The sequence below is a fragment of the Oncorhynchus keta genome, chromosome 25, assembly GCF_023373465.1.
Source record: "Oncorhynchus keta strain PuntledgeMale-10-30-2019 chromosome 25, Oket_V2, whole genome shotgun sequence".
NCBI lineage: Eukaryota > Metazoa > Chordata > Actinopteri > Salmoniformes > Salmonidae > Oncorhynchus > Oncorhynchus keta.
Genome location: NC_068445.1, coordinates 29,392,831 through 29,405,639, shown reverse-complemented (window position 1 = coordinate 29,405,639; position 12,809 = coordinate 29,392,831). Strand labels below are relative to the sequence as shown.

The 12,809-nt window shown below is 43.9% G+C and overlaps 1 protein-coding gene across 4 annotated transcripts in view; it reads left to right on the top strand.

Annotated features, from left to right (window-relative positions):
- The window catches only part of LOC118358507 (netrin receptor UNC5D-like), a 238,465-nt gene extending 229,447 nt beyond the window's left edge, over nt 1–9,018 (top strand). For all 4 annotated transcript variants that reach the window (XM_035736420.2, XM_035736418.2, XM_035736417.2 and 1 more), the window contains one exon: nt 3,919–9,018. In XM_035736420.2, coding sequence (XP_035592313.2) covers nt 3,919–4,198 — 280 coding nt within the window. In that variant the 3' untranslated portion in view covers nt 4,199–9,018. The remainder of the gene's footprint in view (nt 1–3,918) is intronic.
- Nucleotides 9,019–12,809: the final 3,791 nt, after the last annotated feature.

Sequence of the window (12,809 nt, the reverse complement as noted above, 5' to 3'; positions counted from 1 at the left end):
AGTGGAACAGCCACTTACAATAGTGCATCTAAATCTTTTTAGGGGGGGGGGGGTGAGAAGGATTACTTACCCTATCCTAGGTATTCCTTGAAGAGGTGGGGTTTCAGGTGTCTCCGGAAGGTGGTGATTGACTCCGCTGTCCTGGCGTCGTGAGGGAGTTTGTTCCACCATTGGGGGCCAGAGCAGCGAACAGTTTTGACTGGGCTGAGCGGGAACTGTACTTCCTCAGTGGTAGGGAGGCGAGCAGGCCAGAGGTGGATGAACGCAGTGCCCTTGTTTGGGTGTAGGGCCTGATCAGAGCCTGGAGGTACTGAGGTGCCGTTCCCCTCACAGCTCCGTAGGCAAGCACCATGGTCTTGTAGCGGATGCGAGCTTCAACTGGAAGCCAGTGGAGAGAGCGGAGGAGCGGGGTGACGTGAGAGAACTTGGGAAGGTTGAACACCAGACGGGCTGCGGCGTTCTGGATGAGTTGTAGGGGTTTAATGGCACAGGCAGGGAGCCCAGCCAACAGCGAGTTGCAGTAATCAAGACGGGAGATGACAAGTGCCTGGATTAGGACCTGCGCCGCTTCCTGTGTGAGGCAGGGTCGTACTCTGCGGATGTTGTAGAGCATGAACCTACAGGAACGGGACACCGCCTTGATGTTAGTTGAGAACGACAGGGTGTTGTCCAGGATCACGCCAAGGTTCTTAGCGCTCTGGGAGGAGGACACAATGGAGTTGTCAACCGTGATGGCGAGATCATGGAACGGGCAATCCTTCCCCGGGAGGAAGAGGAGCTCCGTCTTGCTGAGGTTCAGCTTGAGGTGGTGATCCGTCATCCACACTGATATGTCTGCCAGACATGCAGAGATGCGATTCGCCACCTGGTCATCAGAAGGGGGAAAGGAGAAGATTAATTGTGTGTCGTCTGCATAGCAATGATAGGAGAGACCATGTGAGGTTATGACAGAGCCAAGTGACTTGGTGTATAGCGAGAATAAGAGAGGGCCTAGAACAGAGCCCTGGGGGACACCAGTGGTGAGAGCGCGTGGTGAGGAGACAGATTCTCGCCACGCCACCTGGTAGGAGCGACCTGTCAGGTAGGACGCAATCCAAGCGTGGGCCGCGCCGGAGATGCCCAACTCGGAGAGGGTGGAGAGGAGGATCTGATGGTTCACAGTATCGAAGGCAGCCGATAGGTCTAGAAGGATGAGAGCAGAGGAGAGAGAGTTAGCTTTAGCAGTGCGGAGCGCCTCCGTGATACAGATAAGAGCAGTCTCAGTTGAATGACTAGTCTTGAAACCTGACTGATTTGGATCAAGAAGGTCATTCTGAGAGAGATAGCGGTAGAGCTGGCCAAGGACGGCACGCTCAAGAGTTTTGGAGAGAAAAGAGAGAAGGGATACTGGTCTGTAGTTGTTGACATCGGAGGGATCGAGTGTAGGTTTTTTCAGAAGGGGTGCAACTCTCGCTCTCTTGAAGACGGGAGGGACGTAGCCAGCGGTCAGGGATGAGTTGATGAGCGAGGTGAGGTAAGGGAGAAGGTCTCCGGAAATGGTCTGGAGAAGAGAGGAGGGGATAGGGTCAAGCGGGCAGGTTGTTGGGCGGCCGGCCGTCACAAGACGCGAGATTTCATCTGGAGAGAGAGGGGAGAAAGAGGTCAGAGCATAGGGTAGGGCAGTGTGAGCAGAACCAGCGGTGTCGTTTGACTTAGCAAACGAGGATCGGATGTCGTCGACCTTCTTTTCAAAATGGTTGACGAAGTCATCCGCAGAGAGGGAGGAGGGGGGGGATTAGGAGGAGAAGGTGGCAAAGAGCTTCCTAGGGTTAGAGGCAGATGCTTGGAATTTAGAATGGTAGAAAGTGGCTTTAGCAGCAGAGACAGAGGAGGAAAATGTAGAGAGGAGGGAGTGAAAGGATGCCAGGTCCGCAGGGGGCGGAGTTTTCCTCCATTTCCGCTCGGCTGCCCGGAGCCCTGTTCTGTGAGCTCTCAATGAGTCGTCGAGCCACGGAGCGGGAGGGGAGGACCGAGCCGGCCTGGAGGATAGGGGACATAGAGAGTCAAAGGATGCAGAAAGGGAGGAGAGGAGGGTTGAGGAGGCAGAATCAGGAGATAGGTTGGAGAAAGTTTGAGCAGAGGGAAGAGATGATAGGATGGAAGAGGAGAGAGTAGCGGGGAGAGAGAGCGAAGGTTGGGACGGCGCGATACCATCCGAGTAGGGGCAGTGTGGGAAGTGTTGGATGAGAGCGAGAGGGAAAAGGATACAAGGTAGTGGTCGGAGACTTGGAGGGGAGTTGCAATGAGGTTAGTAGAAGAGCAGCATCTAGTAAAGATGAGGTCAAGCGTATTGCCTGCCTTGTGAGTAGGGGGGGAAGGTGAGAGGGTGAGGTCAAAAGAGGAGAGGAGTGGAAAGAAGGAGGCAGAGAGGAATGAGTCAAAGGTAGACGTGGGGAGGTTAAAGTCGCCCAGAACTGTGAGAGGTGAGCCGTCCTCAGGAAAGGAGCTTATCAAGGCATCAAGCTCATTGATGAACTCTCCAAGGGAACCTGGAGGGCGATAAATGATAAGGATGTTAAGCTTGAAAGGGCTGGTAACTGTGACAGCATGGAATTCAAAGGAGGCGATAGACAGATGGGTAAGGGGAGAAAGAGAGAAAGACCACTTGGGAGAGATGAGGATCCCGGTGCCACCACCCCGCTGACCAGAAGCTCTCGGGGTGTGCGAGAACACGTGGGCGGACGAGGAGAGAGCAGTAGGAGTAGCAGTGTTATCTGTGGTGATCCATGTTTCCGTCAGTGCCAAGAAGTCGAGGGACTGGAGGGAGGCATAGGCTGAGATGAACTCTGCCTTGTTGGCCGCAGATCGGCAGTTCCAGAGGCTACCGGAGACCTGGAACTCCACGTGGGTCGTACGCGCTGGGACCACCAGATTAGGTGGCCGCGGCCACGCGGTGTGGAGCGTTTGTATGATCTGTGCAGAGAGGAGAGAACAGGGATAGACAGACACATAGTTGACAGGCTACAGAAAAGGCTACGCTAATGCAAGGAGATTGGAACGACAAGTGGACTACACGTCTCGAATGTTCAGGAAGTTAAGCTTACATAGCAAGAATCTTATTGACTAAAATGATTAAAATGATACAGTACTGCTGAAGTAGGCTAGCTGGCAGTAGCTGCGTTGTTGACACTACACTAATCAAGTCGTTCCGTTGAGTGTAATAGTTTCTACAGTGCTACTATTCGGGGGCTAGCTGGCTAGCTAACAGTGTTGTTTACGTTACGTTGCGTTAAAAGAACGACAATAGCTGGCTAGCTAACCTAGGAAATCGCTCTAGACTACACAATTATCTTTGAAACAAAGACGGCTATGTAACTAGCTATGTAGCTAGCTACGATCAAACAAATCAAACCGTTGTACTGTAATGAAATGAAATGAAAATGTGATACTACCTGACCGGGTTGTTGAATTCGATTCAGTAACGTGTGTGTGGTGACGTTGGCTAGCTGTTAGCTGTTGGCTAGCTAGCAGAGTCTCCTACGTTAAGGACGACAAATAGCTAATCCTTCTCACCCCCCTAAAAGATTTAGATGCACTATTGTAAAGTGGCTGTTCCACTGGATGTCATAAGGTGAATGCACCAATTTGTAAGTCGCTCTGGATAAGAGCGTCTGCTAAATGACTTAAATGTAAAATGTAATATTTCAAGATATCCCTGATCACCTCCAGTATGTCTAGTCTTAGAGAAACATTTTCCAGCACAATGTCAGTCCCTCCCTGCTGATATTAGGAACCAGCACTGTGGTGAAACACAGAATTCTATCTCATAGGAGACAAAGATCTATAAACAACTGTTTTTTTATAAACAAAAGTGTTGTTCACTTTGCTAAGTGCGCTGTTTCCACTTTGTCCACTAATGCGTTTCTCTCCTTCCCCCAGGAACCTGTTGTATTTTGCTAAGCAACAGAGCCCCTCTGCCGTCATACTGAGCCTGTGGGAGGCACGACACCAAGACACTGGTGACCTTGACTCTCTGGCAAGTGCTCTGGAGGAAATTGGCAAGATCCAGTCCAAAAGCACTGTAGCACAGAGCCACGTGGAACCTGAATCAGACTCGGTACATCATTTTGGAACAGGAAGCCCAGACAACCCAGTGTGTGGAATGGGTGAACTCACCAATCATGAGACGGCTAACTCAGTCCCTGAGTATACTAGCTGACTTGTCTCCTCCTACATAGATCCCAACAATCCCAGTGTAATGCATATCCATATATGCACATAACGACTGACAGCTGACTCGGTCGTGGATTAAAAGGTCCATCGGATGTCAGTGTGCGAAGGGAGTTTGTTGTTCACAGAGCAAAAAACATGACAGGAAAAAATTACCACTGAGAAAAAAACCAAATCTGTCATTGCTGTGTGTACTGTAACTTTATCCATCCCTTTCTGATGATGTACTGTAACTTTATCCATCCCTTTCTGATTATGTACTGTACATCTGTTTTGTCTTTCTCCATTCTATTCCCTTCTTTTCCTCCTAGTTAATGCTATTCTTAAGTCAGGCTGACCATTTGAGTTTGTTTTCTTATTCTGTTGTTCAGGATATAGGGGACCCTCTACACTGTTAGGACCCACCAATGCTCTTCAAAAAGTGAAAATGCTTGTCACCGTCCCCAGGGATTGATACTGCCCTCATGTGCATCTGCATTTATAGTGAGTGTGTCCCAAATGGCACCCTATACCCATCTAGTGCATTACGTTTGACCAGAGCCTAGTGAAATGTAGTGCACTAAATGGGGAATAGGGTTCTTCCATTTGGGAAGTATCCCATATCACACCTATACCATAAGACAGCTGTATGGTATTAATTTCTATTTGAATACTTGGTCATCAATTCCAAATAATGTCTCAAATGGGAGAAACCACTCTGAAACAGGTATAAACAGTACAGAGTTTAATCAAATGCATTTTATTGTAATGTTCAGATATTTTTGTTCTGTATCAGCGTAACATTGTAAAAGAGATCCTTGCGGTACAGTGGTGGGTTGTGAGGACAATGTACTGTTAACATGATTCAGGCTGGATCCTTTATCTTTAAAGGAAAACCCCTGACAATGATGGAAATGTCTTTGTCAGGCCACAGTACTGCAGTGTGTGTTTGTGTGCATGCATGCGTGTGACAGTTGTGGTTTGGCCACCCTGGAGGAGAAAGAGAAAGCTGGAGGAGCTGTATGATGTCATTTCCTGGCACTATGCCATGTGTATCTCTGCATCTTATCACCCACTTTCAACCATTATTAACACCTGTCAAAGAGCTGCTGATCTACCCAACACACACAAGGCCCCCAACAGAGGCATAGCACTTCACAACTACGCAGGACATGAATGTGGATTAGGGTTTGGGTCAATTCCAATTTAATTTGAAAAAGACCATTCAATTCTTGAATTCACTCATGAAGTGGAGAATTTACATTGAATTAAATTTGAATTAGAAAAATCTTAAAGTTACAGAATTGAATTTGAATTAGACTGATTTGGAATTGTAAAAATGTAATTGAATTGAATTGGAATTCAACATTTTTACATTTCCCAGTTAATGAAATTAATGCACATAGTATAAAAATGGACTGTAGGATTTGTTTTTAATTATTTCAATCTGTATTCCCATATTGCCAGTATAGTTAGGCTGTCGGAACATTGATGATCAGCCTGAATTAATTTAATTTGAATTTGTGGAAATGTTGTGGATAGTATTGAATTAGGAATATAATTATTGGAATTGACCTAACATTGCAATTCAGAGAACATTTCTCAATTCAAAGACTGACATGGAATTTGAATTCAATTAAATGGAATTGACAGGGAAAGAGAATTGAATGACAATTTAATTTGAAGAATTGACCCCAACCCTGATGTGGATAGAATGTGTAATAGTATGGGAAGCCTTTCTGGTACAATAAGCAGGCCTGTTTAACATATTGGTGTACTGTATAAGCAAGGAGGGCCCATAGGGCTCTATAGTAAATATGGTGCCATTTGGGACATATCTTAAATGCCATAAGAATGCAGTGGCATTACTGGTTTGAATAATAGGCACTTGTATTGAACACGTTTAAAATAGATGTCCAGCTAAAAAAATCACACTAGAAAAAATATAACAGGATGGTGTTTCTGTACTTAATTGTATTCCATGTACTCTATAATTCACAGGATGGATTTGTGTATTCCATGTACTCTATAATTCACAGGGTGGATTTGTTTATTCCATGTACTCTATAATTCACAGGATGTTATTGTTTATTCCATGTACTCTATAATTCACAGGATGGATTTGTTTATTCCATGTACTCTATAATTCACAGGATGGATTTGTTTATTCCATGTACTCTATAATTCACAGGATGTTATTGTTTATTCCATGTACTCTATAATTCACAGGATGGATTTGTTTATTCCATGTACTCTATAATTCACAGGATGTTATTGTTTATTCCATGTAAATCAAAGGATGTTATTGTTTATTCCATGTAAATCAACGGATGTTATTGTTTATTCCATGTAAATCAACGGATGTTATTGTTTATTCCATGTAAATCAACGGATGTTATTGTTTATTCCATGTAAATCAACGGATGTTATTGTTTATTCCATGTAAATCAACGGATGTTATTGTTTATTCCATGTAAATCAAAGGATGGTATTGTTTATTCCATGTAAATCAACGGATGTTATTGTTTATTCCATGTAAATCAACGGATGTTATTGTTTATTCCATGTAATTCAAAGGATGTTATTGTTTATTCCATGTAAATCAACGGATGTTATTGTTTATTCCATGTAATTCAAAGGATGGTATTGTTTATTCCATGTAAATCAAAGGATGGTGTTGTTTATTCCATGTAATTCTTATGATGCATATTTCTGTTTTTATGTGATCAATATGATTTAGCATCTACAGGCTTGGATCATGCCTGTTTCTAGTTACTCATGCTTTCATTTGTATTACAATGAGCATAATAACAAGGATTTTAAATGATCTAAATACTTTTAGAAAATGGCGCTCAGAGGTGTCTCAGTACAGTTACATTTTCCAAAACGCTCAACTTGTTCATTGTACACCTGTTGCAGTCTCCTCTGAACTGCCTAAGACGCTGTTAGCTCATAGTTTGTTATATGCAATTTCATATACAAGAGGATGCATCCAAAATGGAATCCTATTCCCTTTATAGTGCACTACTACAGGGCTCTGGTCAAAAGTAGTCCACTATAGAGGGAAAACGGTGGCTGAAGTTTTGAGCTGTGTCTACTGTGCCCTTATTGATTATTACTGTATGTTGCTCTCAACAGCAACGATCAGACGAGCTGAATTTCACACTCTACCCACTGAGCACAGACATCAATTCATTGTCAATTCCACTTTGGTTCAATGTAATTTCATTGAAATGACGTGGAAACGACGCTTATTCAACCAGTGTGTGCCCAGTGGGTACATGAAACCTACATTGCTTTTTGGTTTCTACATAACACATTTGCTATGCTCTCCTAATCAATTGAGCGTTATACAATCCAGCTGGATATAGAATAGATTAGTGAGTGGGTGAGCTTTACGTTTTGAAAATTATTGTTTTTCTTAATTGTTAGCAATTTAATTTCAATTCCCTGTACTAATGTGAGCAAGAGTGGTGGAAAACCAGAAACAGGTGTGCTGTTGTAGTGCTAAACAGTGGCTAATGTTGCATTAAGAACATTTGTCTGTGGAATACAATACACCATAACAACCAAACATAGCATTTGAACTATTTTATTTAATGTTGCCTATTGCATACATGCCTAGTCATATCTAAGGTATTAAATGTTGAAGTTAAGTTTTTAAATGTTAAGTGGGCCACTGGGTTTTGAACCATACATACATACTCTGTATTATTATTGCTTTGTGTTGTCACAGGCTGAAGACTATTGTTGTCACAGGCTGAAGACTATTGTTGTCACAGGCTGAAGTGTATTTGTTGTCACGGGCTGAAGTGTATTTGTTGTCACAGGCTGAAGGCGATGTGTTGTCACAGGCTGAAGGCGATTGAGTTGTCACAGGCTGAAGGCGATTGTGTTGTTACAGGCTGAAGGCATTTGAGTTGTCACAGGCTGAAGGCGATTGTGTTGTTACAGGCTGAAGGCATTTGTGTTGTCACAGGCTGAAGGCGATTGTGTTGTTACAGGCTGAAGGCGATTGTGCGATTGTGGTGTCACAGGCTGACGATGACGATTGTTGTGTCACAGGCTGAAGAGTTTACTGTTGGACCCCTGATTTAATGTCCCCTGAGTTAGTAACTATTCCCTTTATAGCCCACTGGGCCAAAACTGGTTGAATCCAAAAATGAATCAATGTGGAAGTCTGAATGGATTTGAAAAAAGTAATCAATGTAAGGGAATTTAGTATTTTTCACCTAACTTTTAACCTAAATCCAATGACATGGTAATTTATTTTTTCCGTTTAATTCAGGTTAACTCAACCAAATGTAAATTAAAACTAGACTTTGAACGAACGTCTGTGCCCAGTGGGAGTGCACTATGTTTGACCAAGGCCTATAGGCCTCTGGTCAAAACTAGTGCACTATAAAGGGAATAGGGTATCATTTGGGACGCATGCTATAGCTCCACACTGACTTCATCAGGATGGATGTTGCTATGCTCCATCTCACATCACGCATGGCCTTTGGCTTCATATCACTATTCTTGTGCCTTGTTTAACTACTGTAAATGGTGAATGTTGTAAAGTACAGATGGGGCTGAAAAAAAAATAAACAAAGCAAAACCATGCCAACATACATTTAAAAAAGTATTAGTTGAAAAAGTATTTAAGATTATATAATTCGATAGGCTGCAGAGCTTTTCTAGTGCTAAACATACTGCATATGTTTGGTATTGCCAGGGCAGCTTGGTGGTATATTGTATCTATATAATTATGGACATTTTGGATGTTTTCTGTACAGTAGAATTTGCAAATGTATATGCAGCCTTTTGGAAATAAATGTACAGCTAAAGTCTCAACTTGAGTATGAGTGAGTTACTGTGCACCTTTGACAAAATATATACTTCATACACTGTTATATGATCTACTAGGTCTACTTCACTGTTGTGCTGGTCGACTACATATTTCTGAGCTCAATGGTTTCTCATGCTTTTGATTTCTCCTCACTTGTACAATATGGCTTAGGTGTCTTCTTCCACTAGTCTCTTCATGGATCTACAGTAGCTTGGCCCCAGTTATCCTCTGGATGTATTAAACCTAAAGAATACAATGGCTGCTCATAGCCTTTAAATATCTTAAAGCCAGCACAGAAAAAGTGCCCATGCCACCCACTCTCTGCATGCCATTCAACCCTGGGTACACAGGAAGTTAGTGTGCAAAACAGGAGAGTTCACTGCAGAGAACAGTTCTAATGAGAATCATGGGAATAGTTTCTAAGTCTTGCCCTGAGGAAGGTGAGGTCTCAAACTGAATGTCCCAAAGTTCAAGACCATTTCAACATACACTTTAGGTATGTTCCTCTTATGTACATAATGTGTCATTTCTGGAGTCAAGTGTTTGCTTGCTACAGAGGCAGACTAGGCCCAGCACACTCCAAACCAAGGAAACCAAGCAGCCACCTTCAATACAAAGTTCACACTTATCTTCAAATGGGCAGCTCAGGGACCCTTGCCACTCCCTTGAGTCTGCACCCTTATCAAGAAGCACAGAATGCTATAGCAAACAAAGCAGAGTGTCATGAGCGGTCCACACGTCTTTTGATTCTTAGATCTACAGTGCATTCGGAAAGTACTCAGACGCCTTGAATTTTTCCACATTTCTAAAAATGTTAATCAACACATGCCTCCGGAGTGGCGCAGCGGTCTAGGACATGGCATCATGGTGCTTGAGGTGTCACTACAGACCCGGGTTTGATCTCGGGCTGTGTCAGAGCTGGCCGTGACCTTGAAGCGGCGAACAATTGGCCCAGCGCTGTCTGGGTTAGGGGAGGGTTTGGCCGGCTGGGATTTCCTTGTCCCATCGCGACAGGCCGGGCACCTGCGAGCTGACTTCGGTCACCAGCTGGACAGTGTTTCCTCTGACACATTGGTGCAACTGTCTTCTGGGTTAAGCGAGCAGTGTGTCAAAAAGCAGTGCAGTTCGGCAGGAAGCATGGCTCTTGATCTTCGCCTCTCCCGAGTCTTTAGGGGAGTTGTAGCGATGGGAAAAGACTCACGACCAATTGGATATAACAAATAGTGGTAAAAGTACCAAAACAAATGTAATAATGTATACACAATACCCCATAATGACAAAGCGAAAACAGATTTTTAGACATTTTTGCTCATTTATTTAAAAACTTAAAAAAAAAATGTATTTACATAAGTATTCAGACCCTTTGCTATGAGACTAAAAATGTAACTCAGGTGCATCCTGTTTCCATTGATCATCCTTGCTATGTTTCTACAGCTTGATTGAAGTCCACCTGTGGTAAATTCAATTGATTGGAGATGAGTTGGAAAGGCACACACCTGTCTCTATAAGGACCCACAGTGCGTGTCAGAGCAAAAACCAAGCCATGACGTTGAAGGAATTTTCCGAAGAGTGCCGAGACAGGATTGTGTTGAGACACAGATCTGGGGAAGGGTACGAAAAATGTTTCTGCAGCATTGAATGTCCCCAAGAACACAGTGGCTGCCATCATTCTTAAATGGAAGAAGTTTGGAACCACCAAGACTCTTCCTAGAGCTGGCCGCCCGCTCCCAACTGAGCAATCGGAGAAGGGCCTTGGTAAGGGAGGTGACCAAGAACCCGTTGGTCACTGACAGAGCTCCAGCCTTCCTCTGTTGAGATGGGAGAAACTTCTAGAAGGACAACCATCTCTGCAGCGCTCCACCAATCAGGCTTTAAAAAAAATGTTTACCTTTATTTAACTAGGCAAGTCATTTAAGAACAAATTCTTACTTTCGATGACGGCCTAGGAACAGTGGGTTAACTGCCTTGTTGAGGGGAAGAACGACAGATTTGACCTTGTCAGCTTGGGGACTCGATCTTGCAACCTTTCGGTTACTAGTCCAACGCTCCAACCACGAGGCTACCTGCCGCTTTTCTGGTACATTGGTCAGACGGAACCCACTTCTCAGTAAAAGGCACATGACAGTCCGCTTGGAGTTTGCAAAAGGCACCTAAAAGTCTCTCAGACCATGAAAAATAAGATTCACTGGTTTGATGAAACCAAGATTGAACTCATTGGCCTGAGTGCCAAGCGTCACGTCTGGAAAACCTGGCACCATCCCTACGGTGAAGCATGGTGGTGGCAGCATTCATACTTTTTCTGCTGATTTTCAGAGGCAGGGACTGGGATACTAGTCAGGATCGAGGGAAAGATGAACGGAGCAAAGTACAGAGAGATCCTTGATAAAAATCTGCTCCAGAGCGCTCAGGACCTGAGACTGGGGTGAAGGTTCACCTTCCAACAGGACAATGACCCTAAGCACACAGCCAAGACAACGCGGGAGTGGCTTCTGGAGAAGTCTCGGAATGTCCTTGAGTGTCCTTGAGTGTTCCGGACTTGAGCTCATCGAACATCTCTGGAGAGCTAAAAATAGCTAAAAATAGCTGTGAAGCAATGCTCCACATACAACCCAACAGAGCTTGAGAGGATATGCAGAGAAGAATGGGCGAATCTCCCCAATTACAGGTGTGCCAAGCTTGTAGCATCATACCCAAGAAGACTCAAGGCTGTAATCGCTGCCAAGGTGCTTCAGCAAAGTACTGAGTAAAGAGTCTGAACACGTATGTACAGTTGAAGTAGGAAGTTGACGTGCACATAAAACTCGTTTTTCAACCACTCCACAAATTTCTTGTTAACAAACTATAGTTTTGGCAAGTCGGTTAGGACATCTACTTTGTGCATGACACAAGTAATTTTTCCAACAATTGCTTACAGACAGATTATTTGATTTATAATTCACTGTATCACAAATCCAGCGAGTCATGAGTTTACATACACTAAGTTGACTGTGCCAGAAAATGATGTCACGGCTTTAGAAGCTTCTGATAATTGACATATTTTGAGTCAATTGGAGGTGTACATGTGGATGTATTTCAAGGCCTACCTTCAAACTCAGTGACTCTTTGCTTGACATCATGGTTAAATCAAAAGAAATCAGCTAAAACCTCAGAAAAACAATTTGTAGACCTCCACAAGTCTGGTTCATCCTTGGGAGCATTTTCCAAACGCCTGAAGGTAACACGTTCATCTGTACAAACAATAGTATGCAAGTATAAACACCACGGGACCACGCAGCCATCATACCACCCAAGAAGGAGACGTGTTCTGTTTCCTAGAGATGAACGCACTTTGGTGCGAAATGTACAAATCAATCCCAGAACCGCAAAGTACCTTGTGAACATGCTGGAGGAAACAGGTGCAAAATATCTATATCCACAGTAAAACGAGTCCTATATCAACATAACCTGAAAGGCCGCTCAGCAAGGAAGAAGCCACTGCTCCAAAACCACCATAAAAAAGCCAGACTACGGTTTGCAACTGCACATGGGGACAAAGATCGTACTTTTTGGAGAAATGTCCTCTGGTCTGATGAAACAAAAGTAGAAATGTTTGGCCATAATGACCATCGTTATGTTTGGATGAGAAAGGGGGAGGCTTGCAAGCCAAAGGACACCATCCCAACCGTGAAGCACAGGGGTGGCAGCATCATGTTGTGGGAGTGCTTTGCTGCAGGAGGGACTGGTGCACTTCACAAAGTAGATGGCATCATGAGGAAAGAAAATTATGTGGATATATTGAAGCAACATCTCA